Source organism: Sciurus vulgaris (genome assembly GCF_902686455.1).
Source record: "Sciurus vulgaris genome assembly, chromosome: 4".
Lineage (NCBI taxonomy): Eukaryota > Metazoa > Chordata > Mammalia > Rodentia > Sciuridae > Sciurus > Sciurus vulgaris.
In genome coordinates this window covers 1,385,847-1,406,897 of record NC_136464.1, presented here as the reverse complement: position 1 = coordinate 1,406,897, position 21,051 = coordinate 1,385,847, and the positions used below count along the sequence as shown (strand labels likewise).

At 60.3% G+C, this 21,051-nt stretch overlaps 1 protein-coding gene across 2 annotated transcripts in view; it reads right to left on the bottom strand.

Moving 5' to 3' along the window:
• The window catches only part of STK32C (serine/threonine kinase 32C), a 76,044-nt gene that overhangs the window by 32,909 nt on the left and 22,084 nt on the right, over nucleotides 1–21,051 (bottom strand). For both annotated transcript variants that reach the window (XM_079137438.1, XM_079137437.1), the window contains exon 2: nucleotides 1,193–1,248. In XM_079137438.1, coding sequence (XP_078993564.1) covers nucleotides 1,193–1,248 — 56 coding nt within the window. The remainder of the gene's footprint in view (nucleotides 1–1,192; nucleotides 1,249–21,051) is intronic.

Below are 21,051 nucleotides of genomic sequence, written 5' to 3'. Positions count from 1 at the left end.
AGTTTCTGAACTATTTCTGAATGACTGGTGCCTGGTCTCCTGTCTCAGTCAGTCCTCCTGAACCTGGTCAGAGCCACTGTCCTCTGCTGCCAGGGCTGAGGCGTGTCCCCACCTGCCTGACCTGGTGCTTCCCCATACCCTCTGTGGCCCTGGGGACAGAGCTTATGCCCCACGGGGAGAAGAGGAGTATAGAGGTGTCCCAGGACCTCAGGGTCCTCACCCCAAAGTCCCACCTTTACGAAGGCCAGAACCACAGAGGCCACTGACACCTCCTGACACCAGAGACCCTCTCAATGTCCCTCCTTGATGTGTTTCAAAGGGGCTCATCTGCCCAACTGAGAGTTACCCTGTCACCCAGCACAAGCAATCACTCCTGATATCACAAAATGGAGGCAATTAATCAGATTTAAACACCCTGCGCAGTCGGCTCTGGTAGACAGCAATCCCTTTATTTAAAAGGGCTTACGGAGCTTAAACAGACACGGCGTCCAGGCAGCTGTCAGGCGGGAGGGGCCGCCGTCTGCCAGGCCCGGCAGCACAGGAAGCGCTGTTCAGCGTCAGCAGCATGCACAGCGCAGCGGCTGGCCAAGACTTTCAGAGCATCCTGGGCCTCTTGGAGTCATGATTACCCCAATCTCTAGATGCCACCAGGCGGCAACCAGGCAGCTGAGCTGGCCAGGAGGGAGTGGAGGACAGTGAGGAGCTGCTGGGCTCTGTGGGGGCTCCGTGGGGCCTCCAACACAGAGGCACTTGGGCCACGCGCCCCTGGTCCAGTCATCTGCATGTCCTGAAGAAGCGGGCAGGCGCAGCCGGCCTCCGGGCTCCAGTGTGGTCCACTGCAGCCTTCGAGTGCCACAGGGGCTCCTGGACACCGGGCAGCGGCAGCCCCACGCAGCCCTTCTAAATGCTCGCTCCTCAGGCCCAAGCCACTGCCTCCCTGAAGGAAGCTTGTCAGTCCAGCGCTGGCCTCAGTGCCCCTGGTGCGGGCAACAGCCTCAGCCCTGTCACGTGATGACAGACCCTGTTTCGCTGGGCCTCCCATGCTGACACCCCAGGTACCCACGCCCTCCCGACACTGCCCAGTGGGGCTAGTTTCTCCAGGAGAGAAGAGGAAGCAAGCAGAAGGGTGGTCAGTTGCCCAGCTCAAGGTCCAGCCACTGCACAGCCCTGGCCACTGCAGGCCCCGCCTTACCTTGCCGAAGCTGCCCTTCCCGATGGCACGCAGGATCTGGAAGTGGTCAAAGTTCACTGCGGAATGAAACAGAGGACTGCAGGTGAGAAAGGCCCATGCCGGGCACGAGCCCCCAGCAGCTGCCCCCCTCAGCACCCACAGCCCGCCAGAGGCCCACCTGCTCCACCCCGCAGGGGGTTCACTGGGGCTCGGGCGGAACTCCGGCTCTTGTGCAAGCTGGAAGCACGGAGGCAGAGGAGGGCCCAGGCCCAGCAGCCCCTCTTCTCAGGACCATCATGGGTGGGCACAGGCACCTGGCCCACAACTGCACACAGGTGACCAAGAGGAAATGCACCCCCCAGAGCACTGGACCAGTGGATCACTACAGTCCTGCCATCGGCAACCCCGACAGAAGGCCACCTGTCGCTCCTGAGGGCCCATGGACAGGCAAGCCTAGGAGTCAGGGAACCCTGCCCATTCAGTGGAAGTGTGCCATCCCCAACTCTCCTGTCCAGAGGGGTGGGGAGGGGTCTGCCCTGCTGGGATCACTGGACAGGCCTGAGGGGCTGTGACGGCCCACGATCAGTAACAGAGAGGCACAGGAACAGAGGCTTTGCACGGCCCGGTCACTCCTGCAGAGAGCCTGTAGTCACCATGGCCCTGGTGAGGGACACGCCGTCGTGCGTGTAACCCCGGGCAAGTGGGCTCCTGAGATTTCCCAGAACCCTTTGCCCCGCAACGCAATGCAGCTCAGCACTGGGCTCGGGCAGCCTTGGCGACGACCCGCCAGCTGATCCCGGCACCAGGTGAGCACCCCCAGGGCCGTGTGCCCACGGAGGGCCTGCACTTGGCCTTGGCCCTCACCCGCGCAGGCTCTGATGAACCCAGTGCAGGCCTGGGTGACAGTGGGTGGATGGAGAAGCTGCTTCGGGCGGGCAAGGAAGGCATCTGGGGAGGTGACCAGGTCGGGAGGCCCTCAGGGAAGGGGACCACATTCACAGAGGGAACCGAGGCTGTGGGCTGAGCTGGCACAGTCCCTGAGAGTGCAGCCCAGGCCTGACCCAAGCCACCCACCTCCGTGGCCTGTGCTCCCCATGGCACCTCAACCACCAGCTGCATCACGGCCTCCTCCCCTGGGGATCCTGAGCACACCAGAGACTGGGCCACCGAGGAGGAGGTGTCCGCAGCCAGAGGCACCCAGGGCCACCCAGCCCGCAGACCCCATCGGGGGAGAACACCGCTGCTGCCTGGCATAATTCCCTCAATCTGCCAGGTACGAAGGGAAGGCAGGTGCTCTCAGCCTGAGCTAACGGGGACACAACTGGGGGAAGAACAAAGCAAGAGGGGGCACCTGGCGGTGAGGGGTCCCTGTGAATGCTGGCCGGCAGGGAGTCCCAAGCGCGTCGTCCTCCTCAAGCCCCAACCACCTCGCCTCCGTGTGAAGCTGGCAGGCAGGAAGAGCCGCCCTCAGAGGACATCCCCCTGCAGGGGCTGTGAGGACGCTTGGTGGGCACTGCGACTGCTGGCCATTGCTGAGGTCTGTTTATTCTGGTCCTTGGCCACCTGTGCCAGCACTGACTGCACGAAGTGGTGCCAGACAGCATCACACTCAAGCACCTGTGGGGCTCCTCGGGACGTGCTCCTCAGCGTCCAGATGTGGAGTGGGGTGTGCAGAACTGGCTTTTGGGTCTGCACTACAAAGGAGGACCACAGGGGTGTCCATGAGGGGCCCAGGGCTGAGCAGGCAGTGGTGCAGCCTGGGGTGAGGGGCTCCATTGGGAAGCTCTGGGCCAGGGACCTTCTGCCCACTCAGTGCACACCAGGCCGGCTGCTGCTGCCCAGCTGCTCCCGGGCTCCTAGAGAGGCACACGACGCTTGTGAGTCTGGTTAGACAGAAGCCTCCGCCTTCCAGCAAAGCTGAGGCTGCAGCAGGACACTCATGCACCCCCAGGGACACTTGGAGTCACTGGGCCACAGTTCCAGCCACCAGCCTGTGGGTGCCTGCAATTCCATCCAGCACCACATGGGAGGGGGATGATGGGTTGACCCACCATGATGCACAAGCTCCTGGCCACCTGGCTGGGCGGGAGCACCTGACCGTGTCACCAAGCACCCACTGCAGCTTACAGAAGGCAAGGTAGGCATCCTCCTGCCCAAGGGTAGCCCACTGCAATGCCCCCTCTGCAGCGCCCTGCAGCCAGCACAAGGCAGAGCTCCAAGCATCCACCCCTGGGAACCTGGCCAAGACAAACACCACGTTCAGAGAAGCAGCACTTGTTTACAATTGGGGTCTCTGCTGGAGAGAAGGTGAAATACACGGTGCAGCAGGTCCAAGGCATAAGGGAGTCCCTGTCAGACTTCACGCTCAGACACCCCGGCCACGTCACCACCAGGGTTTTGGCAAGGAGAGCTCTCGGGGAAGGAGATCTGGCGGGGTCATGGGCACAGAGCCAGCTGAGCCAGCAAGCAAGAGAGTGCATGCTGCTAGCTTGGATGCTAGCCTGTGGCCTCCCGCCAGCCCTCAGCTTCCGGTGAGGGCAGGGGAGGTGTGGTCTCTACCGGCAGCCCAGGCCACTGAGACCTGTGGCTTTGAGCGTTATGCTGCCCACTTCCTAAGCCTTACCAGGAGGGGCAGCCACATGGACAGGGAGTCCCAAACAGTGGCCCCCAGATGGCCACAGAGAAGTCCTAGGTGAGACAGGAATCCCAGATGTGGCTGGTGGACACCTCGAGGCAAGCAGAGTGGAGTCCCTGGGCAGGGCACACATTGCAATCACCACCAAAGACCCTGCTAGACGGCTGCCTCCATAGCATCTCTGCTCAGAGGAACCACCAGCCCAGGCCCTGCCTCAGTCCTCAGGGTGCTGGGGACTATATGGAGGACCCACAGACCTGCTGACCCACCCGGACAAACAGGTTCCTACCTGGTCCTGACCACCTGGCTGGGGTGAAAGCACCTGACCATGACATCAAGCACGCACCACAGCTTACACCCCCTGCCCTCCAACTCAGCCCAGGCCAGGGAGCAACAAATCCGAGATCTGCCCAGGTCCCTCCCGAGTCTGCTATTAGCAGCCCAGGAAGGTCTCAAGTTCTCGGCAGCAGGTCAGGACCTCCCCTAACCACCTGCCCTGCCCAGCTCCCAGACAAGGTACTCAGCCTGGCTGGCTTCTAAAGGAGAAGGGAACTTTAGATCCACCCTCACGGAGGCAGCAAACAAGGAACTCCACCAGCAGGAATTTGTCCAAACAGTCGTCTCATCGAAGGGCTTTGCCGAGAGCAACACTGATGCGGTCTGATGCCCCGTGCAGACAGCCTGCATCTGTGCGGCTCTCAGAAAGCCACTCTGGTGGCATTTAGGGCAGTCCCCCAACTCTGAATCCCAAGTGTGCCCCACCTAGAGGAAGGACAGGCCGCCAGGGTCCTGGGATGCGGCCCTCCACGCAGGGCCACGAGGGGCAATGCCCTGAGCGGCAGTGAGTGCAGCAGGCGGGTCCCCAGGACCCAGAGGAGTGGGACGGGGATGATGCCCAGGGGCTTTCAGGACCTGCCCACCCTCTGCCGAGCACAGAGCACTGTAGGGCAGAGTGCACGTGGTCAGCGTGGCCAGCGCGGTCAGCGTGCTCACCAAACTCAGTGAGAACTAAACTGAAGGGAAGACGCACCGGGTGTGGCAGGCCCACAGCAGGAGGCGCCACAGGGCACTGCAAATGCACAGGCTGCAGGCGAGGCTTCCCGTGGCAGCCGCGTCTCGTAGAGGCCTGACGGCCAAGGGCGCTCCTGGGCCCGGACGGGGAGGAGGCTGCACACGAGGGCAGGGCCCTCAGGAAGTGGAGCGCGGGCTGTGCGGTCAGAGTGGGGGCTGTGTTGGGAGAGAGGGGTGGAAGGGAGGGGAGGAGATGCGGGAGGGTAAGGCGGACAGGCACACTCAGGGCAGGCAGCTGGCAGGCCCCTGCCGCCCACAAGCCTGCAGCCTCGGTCTCCTCATCAGTCAAAGGGATGTCTGCCCCCGCCCCCGCCAGCTCTTGCTGTGGGGTGAGGGACTTGGACAGGTCTGGCACTGCACCAGAGGAGGAGCAGTGCCGGGCGGCCTCAGGCCATCGCCTCCCGCAGCCAGCGAGGGAGCAGACCTCAGGGGACATGTGCATTCCAAACTCACAAACTGGAGAGCGCTCCAGGGCCTCCCCCAGTGTCGGGGTCAGTGTCACCCCAGGAAGAAGACCCCAGCAGGCCAAAGGCCCGAGCTAGACTGTCGCCCACCCTCGGGTCAGCCCCGGCCCTGCAGCCATGTGAAGATCCTTGCTGTAAGAGAATCGAAGCGCGAGTTCCTTACTCTGCCCAAACCCGCCCATTAGCAACAGCTTCCCCTCCCGGCCCTGGCGGGGACCACCCGCATCCTCCCTCAGACAGCAGCCAGGGGACTCAACCCCACTGTGCCGAGAAGAGCCTGGGTCTGAGGTGACTTCTCGGTCCCTGCGCCATTTGGGACACGCAGGAGATGCCCCCAAGCACACGCCCTGAGGTAGGGAGACCGGCTGAGGAGTAGGGACAGGCAGCAAGCATCCAGATGGGGTTCCCGTTTTTCATAAAGTCGATGCAGAGATCCTTCTGAAGCTGATGGGCCTGTGACCAGGGGCTCTCAGAGCAGAACCTGTGTGGCAGGAAAGCCACTTGGACTCCCGGCCGGCCTGGGCAGCACGGACGAGTTCCTCCCGGAGCCAAGGAGCTGTGGGGAAGCCCCTGCCTACCCTGTGGCTGATGAAGGCAGAGCTGGGAGCTCCAGCCCCATGTCCCCTCCTCTGTGCGTAGCAGGCTGAGGGGACATAAATATTCCCAGTGCACATAAATATTTCAAAATTAAGGGCTTTAAAATTCATTCTTCAAAGGTTTCCACTTTGCAGAGCTGGTCATGGGAAGCAGGGTCGTTGCCATGAGAACGTATCCTCCTTCTGCAGGTGCTGTCAGGAGGCGCTGTGCGAGCCATCGCGAGCCTCACCAGGCCTTGTCCGAGGGCCACCAGCTGGGCTCAGCTCAGGAGGTGAGCCCAGTAACGACTGACAGATCTCGTCACTGCTGCCCAAGACGGGTGCCCAGATGGACCCTCTCCACAAGCACTTAACTTTGCTCTCAGTCTCGTTCACCCTCAAGGCTGGGCTAGGGGCAAAGCAGACACTGGCAGAGGAAAGGCCAGGAGCTCTCTCCTCAAGTGGGCCGTGCTGCATGGCCTGCTCCAGCGGGCCTCACACAGATTACTCCTGCCTCTCAGGACCACAGGTTGCCAGGACTGTGCCGCGAACAGGCGTGTTCTGGATCAGAAGCCCCCAGCACATCTGGCTGGTACACAGGGCCGCGTGCCCTGGTCCTGCTGTGGGGGGTGGAGGGGAGCTGGAGGGGCAGCAGAGGGCGTGGTCACTCCCGAAGACAGTGTTGCAGCCCCATTAGAGACAGGGAGAGGGAAAGCCAGAGCAAGGGCCACTGTTGGCAACCCCAAAATCCGAAGCAGAAGGAGTAGGTAGTGTTGAACATTTCCTGTTAATAAAATCACCCCCTTCCCTTCATGTGTCTGGCCAGACTTCCTTCCCGATTCCCACAGACCCTGCGTGGCTCTGGCCCTCAGTGTGTGCCCTCCACAGGCTTGGAAGCAGCACCTTCCAGACAAACCACTGGGCTTCCGTAGCCAGGGCTTTCTTTACAACAGACATGCCCACCGACAGGGAGGCAGAGAAGACAGCCCCTGGGAGGGTAAAAACAGACCTGCTACGGGCAGTGAGTCACTCTGCTGTCATCAGCTGCCCCCGCAGCCAGAAGGCCTCCTGCAGACCGGAGGTGCTGCTCCGACACCCCAGTCCTGATGCCCAGAGGTCCAGCACCTTAGAGCCAGAGAAGCCAAGGCAAGGGAACTGCCCAGTCACAGGACTGCCCTGGCCCTGCACGCAGAGGGGACCTTCGCTGCCTCAGCCTGCCTCATTGTCACCAGGGGAGGCCCTGGACCCACAGCTGCCCACAGACCAGCTCCTTGGTCCACAAGTCGTTCCGCCCTAGCAGTGGGGCTGTCTGGAGTTTTAGCTTGCCCATGCTACACTCCACGTGGAAGCCAATTAAGTCTTACGTGTGTCACTGGCCCCGCGAACTCCCACTTGAAGAGAATTCCCAGTCCAACTTCCCCAGAGCTTGTGTGGCCTCTGCAGAAGGAGCGGACCACGCCAGGGGCTTCCCGGGGCACGTTGCCAGGGGCCCTCCTCGGGAGCACTCAGCCCAAAGCCTCCTGTCTGCCACAGGCTGCTCCAGACACAGGCAGGACCAGAGCTGGCTCTCAGTCACCACGGGGCCAGGGGTGCCCCTATGTCCCCAGGTGCTCTCGTAAGGAACATGGGACCTTGAACAGAAAAGGCTGCTCTCTGCTAACCCTCAGTCCCTGGTTGGTGCCGGCCACTGTTTTTTGTGGCTCCTGGAGACGTCTCCAGCTCCTGGGACAGAAGTTCACCTGTTGGAAACAGGGGAGCAGATGTCTGCTCTGGCCCTGACCCTGGACTCCTCTGTCTGCGGAGGGACGTGAAGCCTGGAGGGCATGCCAGGTGATGACCAGTGTTTCCAGTACTGCCCATGGATCTCAAAGGACCCAGTCAGCCATCTCCCCATCCTCCACCGTCCACCCCAAGGCACAGCAGCAAGCAGACCCCAGTGGCCAGGACTGAGTCCTGGCATCCCTGGCTACCACCCGAGGGGCTGGAAGGCTCTGCCTCAGTTGGCACCTCCAGGCGACTGCAGGTCACTAGGCTCTCTGGCCTTGCTACTCCACCCACTTATCACCTCTGGGCCTTCCCTGAAGGCAGGCTAGTCTCGGTGGCAGCCCTCTGAGCACCCCAGCTTGCCTCTGAGCCTGCTGCTGTCCTCAACCCCTAACCTGGGGTCCGGTGTAGACCCTTCCCACAGGGCACCAGCTGAGTGGGAGCAACATCAGATGTGGCAGCAGGGCTGAGACCCCCAGATCTAGAACAATGTTGGTTTTTCCTGCCCAGGAAGGTGCACAGAGCCAGGGCCTGGCACCGGCCTCCAGGCTGGACCCTGCGGGGGCCAGAGTCTCACCACCCCCACCTTTATTCACAGCAGAAACTCCAGCCAAACCCAGTTCTGCTTCCTGACCACTCTGGTCACGGGCCTGCAGGCCTGAGTGAACTGGATCTGTGCCCCAGGGCTTCTGCTGACATCCCAGGCAGCACCGGAAACTTCCATAAATTATGTATTAGGACAGTGGCCAGATAATACAGCATCCCTAGGCCAGCTGCACTCAGCTCCTGGGACTGCAGGAAGGCCACCTGGGACAGAGAGGGAGTGGCCCACAGTGGCTGGAACTCAGGGTTCTCCCAAAGTAGTGGGCAGCAGTACCTCCCCAGAGCCATTCAGAGGGGCCCTTCAGTTCGAGGCCTGGCCTTTCCCATCACCCCGGGTGCTCAGCACACCTGGGATGGCCCCAAGTGGCCCCTGCCTCAGGTAAGGCTGGTTCTGGGGGTTGGGGTGGCAGACCTGTGGACCCCAGAGCAGGACTCTGCCCCGGCCCGGGTGGGCTTGGGTTGTGGAGGAGGTGCAAGCTCTATCTGCTCCAGTGACCTGGTGACTCTGGCACTAAGGCCCTGGGCAGACCCACCTGCTGGGCCGTGACGATGGGAGGGACATGCCCGGGGCCTGGTGTGGCAAGGGCACAGGTCACACCTCACACAGTAGCACTTCACTCAGGCAAAGACGCCGTCCCCAAACTCAGCAGTGCACAGGCCCACAGCCTCCCCTTTCCAGGAACAAAGCGACCATGGCAACATGTGTCCAGGGCCCTTCACCAAGGCCAGCAGGGCAGCCTGTCCCCTTCTTCCTTGGCCTGGCCACCTGCCAGAGGAAGGAACCTGACCAACCAGTGCTCACGGTTTCAGCCTTTCTGCACAACCCTTCCCAACCCAGCAGGGACGGGCATGGGGGCACAGGGCTGGTCCTCTGGCACCCTGCCAGCCCCTGTCCAAGCAGCCTGCAAACTGATGCCTGAGCAGGTCCTCAAAAGAAGCCACTCACTGCCCCTGGACAGAAGGTCACACCGTCCTTTCTAAACAAGCCAAGCCCGTGGCCACACACCTGTGGTCTGCCAAGACCACGGCCCCCAACGCCACCACACCCAGGAGGTGGACACACACCAAGATCTCAACCACACACACGTAGGAGGGTGAGGACAGGCCACGCCTCCCAAGCTGCTAGAGCAGGAAAAGAGCAAGTCCAATTAAAGCATTTGCCCAGGGGAGTCCTGCTCAGGAGGACCCCGGGCAGCACCAGGTGAGGCCTCTCCCCGCCCACACTGCGAAGCCTCCCCGGCCTAGAAGGAGAGGTGCCAGGGTTGGAAGCACTGCCAAGTGGGCATCTGCAGCTCCTCCCAGCAGCCCAGAGGCCGCAGGGCTCCTGGGGAGGGGCCCGGCCTCAGTGGAGAGGAGCTACTCCCAACAACGCCCTCAGGAGGTGAGTCCTACGACACCTCCTCCACGCAGCCTCACGGCCTGCAGACGGGGAGCAGGCCTGCCCGCGAAATGGAGCCTCTTGCTCAGAACACACAGCTCCTGACCAACCTCTCTCGGACTGGCCCTCAGGTCAGAGCGGCCCCAACACGGGGCCTGAACTCTGCCTGCCTTGGGGACCCACAGCTCTGGGACGGGCCTAGTCACAAGAGAGAACCCAGAGGCCTCTCCAGGGCAGTGGGCACCAGTGCAGCCTCAGGCAGAGGAGAGGAAGGGACTGAAGGGAGAACTCCTCCCAGTTCTGACCACCAGGCACTGGGAGGGACACGGCTCAGGTGGCCACCCAGTCGCCCAGTCCACCTGACCGGAGAGACTCACACCCCCATTAACTACTGGGTGGGGTCCAGGCAAGGTCAGTGCCTGCCTCGGAGGCCAAGGGGAGTGGGCAGCAGCTCTGAACACGTGGACTCAACATGGCGGGGCCCAGTCCTGCACACATCCTACCCACCTCCCACTCCCCAGGTCCCAGCTCCCCACACTGGAGGGTCCACTGCAGGGAGGCCTCTAAGTCTCGCAGCAGGGCAGGTGCCCGTGTCCTCCATCAGGACGAGGGGCTCTGGACGCTCAGGAAGTTGCCAAGGCAACAGGAGCAGCGCGATGCTAAAGTATCTGTGGCGCATGCGCAAGCATCCTGCCAGCAAGCCAGAGCGGCTAGTGATGCCTTCACTACTCACTCCCTCGACAGTGCACCGCGGCGCAGGACGCTCCTGCACACTGCAGCACTCCGTGCCACACCCACACGCTCACATGTGCCCACCCTGGTGTGTGCACAGGACACTCCTGCACACTGCAGCACTCCGTGCCATACCCACACGCTCACATGTGCCCACCCTGGTGTGTGCACAGGACGCTCCTGCACACGGCAGCACTCCGTGCCACACCCACACGCTCACGTGTGCCCACCCTGGTGTGTGCACAGGACGCTCCTGCACACGGCAGCACTCCGTGCCACACCCACACGCTCACGTGTGCCCACCCTGGTGTGTGCACAGGACGCTCCTGCACACTGCAGCACTCCATTCCACACCCACACACTCACGTGTGCTCACCCTGGTGTGTGCACAGGATGCTCCTGTATGCTGAAGCACACCATTTTACACACACACACACACACACACACACACACACACACGCTCCCACCCACTCTGTCCACCCTGGGTATGCACAGGACGCTCACACTTCTCCACACTCACGATGATCACACTTGCCCCACACGAGGACTCTCCATCAACTCTTCACCCATCAGGCACCCCGCTGGCCTCTCTGCTGGCCAGCTCCTACCTGCCTGGAGCCACCTGCCCCTCATGCCCACTCTCCATGGGGCCCCTGCTGCCACCTGGAGAAAAGTGTGAGCAGGGAAGAGCCCCAGCAGGGCCACCCAGGCCTGTCCTCCTCTCAGGCAGAGGGCCTGAGAAGAAGCACCAGCCCCTCCCGGGCCCAGTGACCCTGTGCTTGGAGCCATGGAGTCCACCCACGGCCCATCTCCCCCAGCCTGGCCTGAGGAGCCCCATCTCGGTGCCACGGAAACCACAGCCAAAGGCCTTCAGCTGATAACTCGCACAGGCCCAGGACAGGCCGGACCACACCCCAGATGTGGTCTGCAACAAGCCTCAGGTCCCAGGCCCCAAGGCGAGGAAGCAGGACCCTGAAGCCCAGGCACCCCCCTCCTCTGCTGCTGCAGACAGACGCCATTCTGTCTGCCAGCTTCCCAGGCCCTGAGCCAACACAGAACCCAGTGTGAAGGACACCTGCAGAGCTGAACGGGCCATGACTACAGCTCACCTCGCAGAACCCTCTCAGCTCGGGACACCCAGATGCAGGGGTTCCCCTGAGGGGCACGCGCATTCCTCTTCCCAGGACCATTCGGTGCTGGGAACACTGGGCCCCTGCCCTGGGCAGAAGTCCTCCCACTACCAGGGTGCCCCCTACCAGTCCGCGGCGCCTGCCCTGGGCCCATTCCAGGGCTACCTCACAACCCCAAGTGGCCTGATCACTGAGGCCAGGGGCCTGAATTCCAGGGTTCAGGTCAGCAGCTCTGCTGCACACTGCACGCTCCTCTGCAGGTCACTGCCCTGTGCAGCACAGCTGTGGGTCCATCCAGTCTCCCAGCTCTGCACGGGCTCCCTCACCCACCTGGGTCCTCCTCCTGCTGTGCCTATAGAGCTGGGAGCGGCTGAGGAGCCCCTGGCATCTGCACGTCCTGGCCCGGAAGCCATGGCTTATGACCAGCTCAGCTGTTCTCCCTCACCTCTGGGGTTTCAAGCCCCACATGGGTGTCACCCAGCTGACGTCACAGCACCGGCTCAGGAAAGTTCTGAAAGCTTGCATCCCCCGAATCCTCATGCTGACCCCCCATGAGCTGGTCCTGGAGGTGGCCTTCCAGAAGTGGTCAGGTCATGACAGAGGCCTCGCTGATGGGATCTGTGCTGTCGTGAGAGGCCCAGAGGGCAGCCTGCCACTCCATCAAGTGAATACACAAAAGACACCACACGGGAACCAGGGGGCAGCCCTCCCAGGGACCCAGGCCTCAGCCCCAGGCTCTGGACTGCTGGCCCAGCACCTCCTGGCAAGGCTGCGAGGCAGGGAGTGCCTCACTGGGCAGGGCCTCAGGCCAGCGCTGTCCCACTCACCATTGCCCAACTGCAGAGTCACTGCCCTGGCAGCTGTGAGCGATTAGCAAGGACCACACCACTCCCAAACCTGCCATTATGTATTTCAATCCAGAAAAAAACAATTCTATTTGGAGACTAATTGCTCTGAGGGCCTCTTTTCAAAATGCAAATGTGTGCCTGAGACCTTCTGGTTAACCAGCACAGGCGCCACCTCTGCCCAACCTACCCGGTGGCTCTTGAAAGAGCATAAGAACTTCCAGGGCCAGCCCAGGGCTGGGCTGTTGTGGGGGGTGCGGTGAGGGCGCTGCCCCACCCCAGAGGAAATGGTGCCACTGGACAGACACTGGATGGCACTGGAAGGAGGGCAAGGGAGGTCTCTTGGAGGAGAGGCCCTCGGGTCTCCCATGGGCTGATTGAGAGGGAACCAACACTCCTTGGGGTTCCAGGAAGCCTGTGGGGGTCTAGATTGGGCAGGATGTGGGGTGCAAGGCCACAGGAGGGTGCAGTGCCCAGCTTCAGGGACAGGGAGGGCCAGAAGGGCTCGGGGGTCACGAGGAACTGGATCCGGGGTGCCAAGTGCTGCCTGACCTGCGAGGCCAGGGAGTCTGGGCTAGTGTGGGCACATGCATGACCACACATGTATGCTCAGGAGGAGCATGTTTACATACATTCACATATGTGCTTACATCTGTGTGTACCCATATATGCTCACATGGGCTCAAGGGCTCTGTCAGGAGCGTGCTGTGTGCCTGTGCACATGCGTGTGTGCTTGTGTCTTTTTATCAAACATTTGTGTGCACACGTGCTTTCATTCATTTGTGCATTACATGCATGTGTGCATGTACGTGTGCTCATAGGTGTGTGCATGCTTGTACATGCATGAGCACGTGCTTTCAAGTACGTGCACACATTTGTGTCTGCACAATCCGACCTGTGAAACGACATCATCATAGAGGGGTACAGAGGACCCTCGCCCTCGAGAGCCAGCCTGGGGCCTGACACCCACTGCACCGCGGCCCGTGCTGGATGCTGCTTTCACCCCTTGCCCGGAACCCGTTGTGGGAAAGCATTCTCACCCAGGCGGGGCCTTCCCCGCCCCAGCCCCAGAGCCGGGTCAGGTGAAAACAGGCCCTACATGTCCACCTCCTACTAGGGACAGGCGACCTACTGGGGCGGTCACTGGTGGCAGCAGCAGGTCCGATGGCTGGAAGCTGCAGGCTCCTGGGACATGGTCGCTGGCAGGGCACTCGAACACGGGGCGCCACGAGCTCTCAGCCACCCTCCCCACGGTCAGCTGGTTGAACACCCACTGGCTCCAGGGGCCCCCACAGTTTCCTGCTCCACGTCAGCTCCTGGCCAAGGTCAGGGCACACGTCACCAGGACTAGTTTTGCCAGCGCCTGGGGGAGGGGAGGGGACAGGCACCACCCAAGCCCCAGCGCCTCCGGCACTGGCTCTCCGGCCACACAGGCCCCTCAGGAAGCCATGGCCACTGCCACACATGCTGTGATGGAGGACACATAGTGTCCTCTGCTCCTGCTTGGGGGACAGTGTCACTCAAGGGGACAGCTCTGCTCCCACAGCCACCCCAACCACAGCACCATCAGAAACCAGCCAGGCCCACACCACTGCTTTCCGAGGACACCTGGGGATGAGGCCCCACCTGTGTCTGTGCACGTGAACCAGCAGCAGCCATGTGGCACCATTTAATCCAGGACACTCCACTCCCATGGGTGTTGATATCACCCAACACCAGCACGTGAGACCTCCAGGGAAAGAGTTTTCTCCCTCCGAATGCTGTTGGGCAGGATGGTCAGCAATCGTGTTTTTTTCTTGAAAGAGGTAAATATACATATCCACAGCTTTATTCTGACTCTGACTTCATGGATGACCTTAAACTACTTAGACCCAGTCTCGGGAAAGCACTCACGGCAGCCATGCTTGGTGACACTGCCTCAGAGCAGCAGGGAGGCCCCAGGCCTGAGCTGCTGCCGCCAAGGAGGAGCACCAGGGCACAAGGCCAGGGTCCCCGTCACCCTCCCTCACCCCACTCCATGTCACCCTCTCCTCCAACAGCAGCCTGACGCTCTAGGGGACCCACTGGCAGGAACACAGCTCCTAAGAGCCAGTCTGGCGTCCAGATCACAGAAACGTCCAGAAGGATCACGGGGCAGGACCCGAGTCCAGAGCTGTTGCTTGCCACGACCTCGGGGGAGCGAGCCGGAGCACGAGCCAGCCAAGGACAGAGTTGCTGCTGGCGGCGGGGGCGCCCAGGCAGCTCCGCTGAGCCCTGCAGCAGCCTCCTGGCCCCGCCTGCTTTCCGGCCAGTGCTTTTCCTCCTCCCTGAGGTTCTGAGTCAGCTCCAGCCACAGGCAGCCAGAGCGAACAAGGAGCTTCTGCAAACCCGTAGAAAAGTGGCAAGAAATTAAGAATAAGCAAGCTTGGTCAGGTGCGTCACTGGGGGATTTACAAAAGGCCAAAAGCACTCGGGAAGTTGAGGAATAACATTCATCTCCAAGAAAAGCCGACTAGAACCAGCAGGACGGCTCTGACACCAACAGCGTGGTCAACATGGCAAGACCCACCGCACAAGCGTTGGCTGGAACCCATGGGCAGAGGTGGGAGCGTGACGGGGCACAGGCACTGTGCGAGCCCCGCGGCTTCTTAGGAAGTTAAACCGCTTGCCGTGCAACCCAGGATCCCATTCCTAGGTGCTAGCCCAAGAGAAATGAGACACATCCACGCAGGAATTCAACCTGAGTCGCAGCAGCCCAGAGCTGTAAGCCACCCCAGTGTCCACCAGGAGGGTGGTGAAGAGGAAATCGTGCTCTGTGACATTCATGCAATGGAATAATACCTGGCGATTTTTTAAAGGAAAAATTGACATGTAATAACATGGACGGATCTCAAAAATATGATAAAAGAAAGAAGTCAGATTTGAAGACTACCTATGGTACAATTCCATCCATTTGAGTTCAGAAACAGCAATCTCAGTGCCAGATGAGGAAGTACTCAGGGCAGAGCACAAAGGGACTCTGCAAACAGCAGCAAAGGTCTGCACCCAGGGGTTGTAGTTTCAGAGCAGAGCACACTTGCCAAAGCTCACCAACCTCCCTCTACCTACAGGCCCTGGGTCATGATCATAAGGAGGTGAAAATGCCAAATGTGCAGAATAACAGGGACACTAGGCAGAGGGCAGTTTTGGGAATTATCTGCACTGTGGGAAGTGGACTATGCCACTGATTGACAACAGGAAACAGGCTCATGGAGGTCCAGGGACCTCCCAGAGTCACAGCCAACACACAGTGCCAAGCAGGTCCAGATCCAGGTTCTGGGATGACCATCTGAGCCCAGATGGGTGAGGTGAGCCAGATAAGATAGGCAGAGCAGGGTGCAGAGGAGGAGCAGAGGGACGTGCTGCAGAGGGGTCCAGTCAGCTGGCTGGGTTGTGGTGAGGCCTGCAGGGACCAGGGCACTGGAGGTACATGCAGCAAGAGGAGCTCAGGGAGCCACAGCAGGCTGGAAGGGCAGACCAGTGGGATCATGAGCAACCTGGAGTGACAAGGGAGGCTGGGGAGGGGTTGTGGGCCCAGGGCCAGCAAGGAGCCACAGCTCCATCTCCACCTCTCCCATGGGGCACTGGGCACTCAGGCCATCACTGTGTGGGTAGCTGTGTACCCAACCCAAAGCCAGGTCAGTGGGCACAGTGGCCTATGCAGCCCTCTAGCCCATCCCAGCTCCCCAGCCCCTAAGTCCCCACACAGCTCCTCTGCCTATGACACACACTCCCTGGGCTCAGTGGGGCAGAGCAGACCAGCTGCACCAGGGACCAGGCTCCTGTTAGAAACAGGGTGTCCACTGCAGGGCACTGCCCCTTTCCCTCAAAATCTGGTCATAACAGGAGAAGTTAGTGCAGCACAGAGTTCATTCTGACTCTAGAAGTCTCTGGTGCACCTAGACCACACCTGTGTGCATGTGCACATGCATTCGTGTGTGTGTGTGCATGTGCGTACCTATGGATGCAACTCTGTGCATGTATAAGTATGCATGTACCTGTGGGTGCAGGTCTGTGTATGTGTATGCATGTGCCCCTGGATGCAGCTCTGTGTGCGTATGCATGAGCCCGTGGGTGCATCTCTGTGAGTGTGTATGTATGTGCCCATGGGTGCAGCTCTGTGTGTGTATGCATGTGCCCAGGGGTGCATCTGTGTGTGTGTGTGTGTGTATGCATGTGCTCATGGGTGCATCTCTGTGTGTGTATGTATGCATGAGCCCACGGGTACAGCTCTGTATGTGTGTATGCATGTGCTTGTGGGTGCAACTCTGTGTGTGTATGCATTTGTGTGTGTGTGTGCATGCATGTACATATGGAAGTGGCTCTGTGCATGTATAAGTATGCATGTGCCCGTGGGTGCAGCTCTGTGTGTATGCATGTGCCCATGGGTGCAGCTCTGTGTGCATGCATTCATGTGTGTATGTGTGCATGCTTGTACCTATGGATGCAGCCCTGTGCAAGTATAAGTATGCATGTGTCCTGGGTGCAGCTCTGTGTGTGTGTATGCATGTGTCCTGGGTGCAGCTCTGTGTGTGTGTATGCATGTGCCCATGGGTGCAGCTCTGTGTGCATGCATTCATGTGTGTATGTGTGCATGCTTGTACCTATGGATGCAGCCCTGTGCAAGTATAAGTATGCATGTGTCCTGGGTGCAGCTCTGTGTGTGTGTATACATGTGCCCATGGGTGCAGCTCTCTGTGTGTGTATGCATGTGCCCTTGGGTGCAGCTCTGTGAGCATGCGTTAATGTGTGTGTGTGCATGCATGTACCTATGGATGCAGCCCTGTGCAAGTATAAGTATTCATGTGTCCTGGGTGCAGCTGTGTGTGTGTGTATGCATGTGCCCTTGGGTGCAGCTGTGTGTGTGTGTGTGTGTGTGTGTGTGTGTGTGTATGCATGTGCCCTTGGGTGCAGCTCTGTGTGTGTGTGTATGTGTGTGTCCTGGGTGTAGCTGTGTGTGTGTGTATGCATGTGCCCTTGGGTGCAGCTCTGTGTGTGTGTATGTATGTGTCCTGGGTGCAGCTCTGTGTGTGTGTATGCATGTGCCCTTGGGTGCAGCTCTGTGTGTGTGTGTATGTGTGTGTCCTGGGTGTAGCTGTGTGTATGTGTATGCATGTGCCCTTGGGTGCAGCTCTGTGTGTGAGTATGCATGTGCCCGTGGGTGCAGCAGTGTGTGTGCTCATGCATGTGTACACATATAGGCTCTGGTTTGTGCATGTGTGTCCATGTGGTTCATGTGCCTGTGTTTGTGTGTATTTGTGTATGTCTGCATGCATGCAGTGGTGTGTGTGTGTGCATGTGTGCACATGCAGGGGTGGGGCATGGAGGTCCTGCACAAGGTCCTCTCTGAGTGGGTCTATCATGTGTTTAGCTTCAGTTGACAGATACATCCTGCCAGAGCCTGGAAACTGCCTGAGCTCTGAGTGTGGGATGCAGCCTGAGATTCTGCTGGAAGAGCCAAATCTTCCCTGGAGCCCTCAGGATTCTGCCAGAACTGTGAGCTGCTGAGGGAGCACCTGGGGACAGTGGGTGGAGCACGTGGTCTCACAGTCACTTATCACCATCACTGCCTCTCAGAGTTGCCACTCCTCCTGGGCTGGCTGCTGGGCCTCAGCTGGCTGGTGGACCAATGTATCTGCAAAGGCCTGGAGCCTGCTCACCCAGCTGGCAGGCAGTGTGCAGGCCTGCCCCGCAGGTTGGCTCCATAGGACCCAACTGCCCCTGCAGCAACCCGCATAGAGCACTCTGGACTTCCGCCTGCCTTGCAGAAGTGGGGTGGTCCCAGGTCCCCTTCAGGCCAGGCCCTCCCCTGTGCCTGCAGGAGTGTGGATGCCAGTTGAGATGGAGCAGCTTTCCCAGCCCTGGGAGGTCACTGCTGGGAGCCGTCCAGTAAGAGTCCTGGGCCGCTGAGCCACAGCAGCAGCCTCTCCCCCAGGCCTGCTGCTCCCTGAGCCAGGCCCCTCACCAAGGGCACTGAAACCCAGACCTGCACCCATTCTTCGCTCCCTGTACATAGCCTCCTGGCAACCATGCAGGGCTTTGCAAGCTGGCCCCTCGGCGGGCCCCATCAAGGCAGCACTGACCGAGGGCACCCGTGGTGAGGAGGGCCTCGGTACCCACACAGGCAGCCTGTGGCGGCTCAGCGACACCCAAGCTCTCGTCCCCAGTGTCTGTGAACTTGTCTCCTTACACAGCAAAGGGGCTTTGCAGAGGTGACCCACGAAGGATCTTGAGAAGGGAGCTGATCCTGGGTTGCCCAGGTGGCCCCACTGTGGCCACAGCATCCTTGTAAGAGGGAGGCAGAGGGAGGCCTCAAAGGCCTCCATGCTAACGCAATGCCAGGGTGCTGCTTTGAGGAGGGAGCAAGAGGCCAGAAGCCACGACCTGCTAGGAACACAGCCTCCAGCAGCTGAGGAGGGCAACTCTCTGGGGAGGGGAGTGCAGCCTGCCCACGTCGACCTCAGCCCACTAACAGCTGAGTCCCAACAGGCTGAGACGAGGGCACACAGGGCCTTAGTCAAACGCCAATCTTCCCCAAATGGGGACAAACAGAAGCAACACTTCATTGTTAAGGAAAAGCTGCTATTTTAAATTCCATCCCACAGTAAGTGAATGGTTCATTTCAGACTTCTCTGCAAAGAAATTTGCATGTGCTTTGATGGAAAGTCGATACTTAAAGATTAACAAGCCACACGGCTATTCGTTCTGCAAGAAAGGCATGTCACCAAAACCCTCCAGCAGGCTGTGGAGGCCACACCATGGGACTGACACAGACCCCAGGACTGGGCTGCTGTGGGGTTGGCCACAGAGCCTGCCCCTGCCCCCATCCAGGGTGTCCTCAGGCTGCCCCGGTCCCTCAAGCTCTGACTGCCTGCAGATTAAGCCTGGCCAAGTACACACTAAAGCACTGGAGGGCAAACACCATGTCCAGTGGCTCCTCAGCAGATGGGGCACCTCCATCTCAAGGTCACCTGCAGCTCAGGGTCGGCAAAGGCCAGCTGAGGCCAGGTCACTCCCAGGAGTCCTTCAGAGATCCTCTATCATCCTTTCTCCCAGCTTCAGCGAGGGCAGCCACATCAGAGGCCATGACAGGGACCCTGAGAACACAGCTCCCACATCACCAGCCTCCGAGGACCAGCCACCATGCACAGCCACAGCGCATACATGGGGGTGTCCCCAGGACTAGGGGCAAACCACCACTCCTTTCTCTAAGTGCCGGAGGGCAAGGGGTACTGTCCCTGGTGCTGCCAGCTCCCTGCCAGGCTCCAGCCCAAACTTCTCTGGCTTCCACCTGGACAAGCAGCCCTAATATCCAAACGCCTGCTGCGCCTGGGGCCACGCCCACCCCACCCACACCCACCTCCTCCACAGTCCCGTGGGGCTGCAGGTGGGGCAGGCTGGAGAGCTCCTAGAAAGGTCCCCCGGGGAGACAGGCTTGGCAGGTGGGAAGGCAAAGGAGCCTGGGGCCAGGGGACAAATCACTGTCTGCCCACTGAGGGAGGCAGGCCTGGCCTGGACAATACTGGACTTGGTGCCAAGAACAAGCAATGACAATTAGGTCCCCTTGAGCAATGGGAGAGCCTGTGCGTCCCTACAGTCTTACTCCACAATCACGTTGGGGTCGCACACCCTCTTTCTGACTCAGCTTCTGCAGACATGTTTCCTCTGACCCTGGAATTCCACAGCAGGACTGTACCGGGGGGTGTGTAGGCCACTGCCCCACACAGCCGAGAGCTGGCAGTCAAGACTTCAGCTGGGGTGCACAGGGCCCTGGGCCGCCGGTTGCCACGCCGGCTTCTCTCAGACTCTGTCAGTGTTCCTCCCCACAGACCCCTACATTAGTGAAGCACCGGCTGGGCCAGGTCTCCTGGCAGCTCCATGCTGCCCCTACCCCCCACCTCAGAGGGAGCAAGATGCTCCGCTCCTCACGGGAAGCAGTGGTTCCTGGAAGATCCAGCAGCCCAGAGAGCCCCTGCCCACCCAGCAGCCTGTGGCCTCGCACAGGGAGGTGGTAAAGGCCAGGGCCTGGGAGGACAGGAAGCCAGGATGGCTGGCATTAAGCTCCCTCCCCTCCCAAGGTCGTGCTCCCGGAACCTTCAAACACCACGTCTTTGAGGATCAATTTGTGGTCACCAATCTCCAGTCCACATGTGGACGACATAAAATGCAGGAGGGGAATTTTTCAAGGAAAGATACAAAAAGGTGCTAAGAGGAGTCTTGAGATACCAAAGGACCGAGTGGCCTGGGACTGGCCCGTGTCAGAGGCACAGCCCCACAGCCTCCGGTCATCCCGCAAACCCGTGGTGCCATGGCTCAGACGTAGGCCAGGACTATCCCCTGAGCTGGTGAAGAGGTGCTTAAGCGCAGTCCTGTGAGTCTCCAAGAACACTGAGAAAAGTGTCGGCCAGACGCGCTTCAAGTGTTTGTATCCGACAAACAGCTTAACGCACAACATACCTCCAATCCTGAGGCTCCCACCCTCCCAGGCTGGTCCACTCAGCCTGAGGGCCTGGGTAAATGCAGGGCTGGCTATCCCCAAGTCTCAGGCCACCACACTCAGGCTCCAGAGGAACAGTCCTGGCCAGCCTCCCACCACCCATTCCTGCCCCAGCTCCAGAGACGGGTCCTCACCATGAAAGGGGTGATGCCCGTTTTCAGCCAGCTG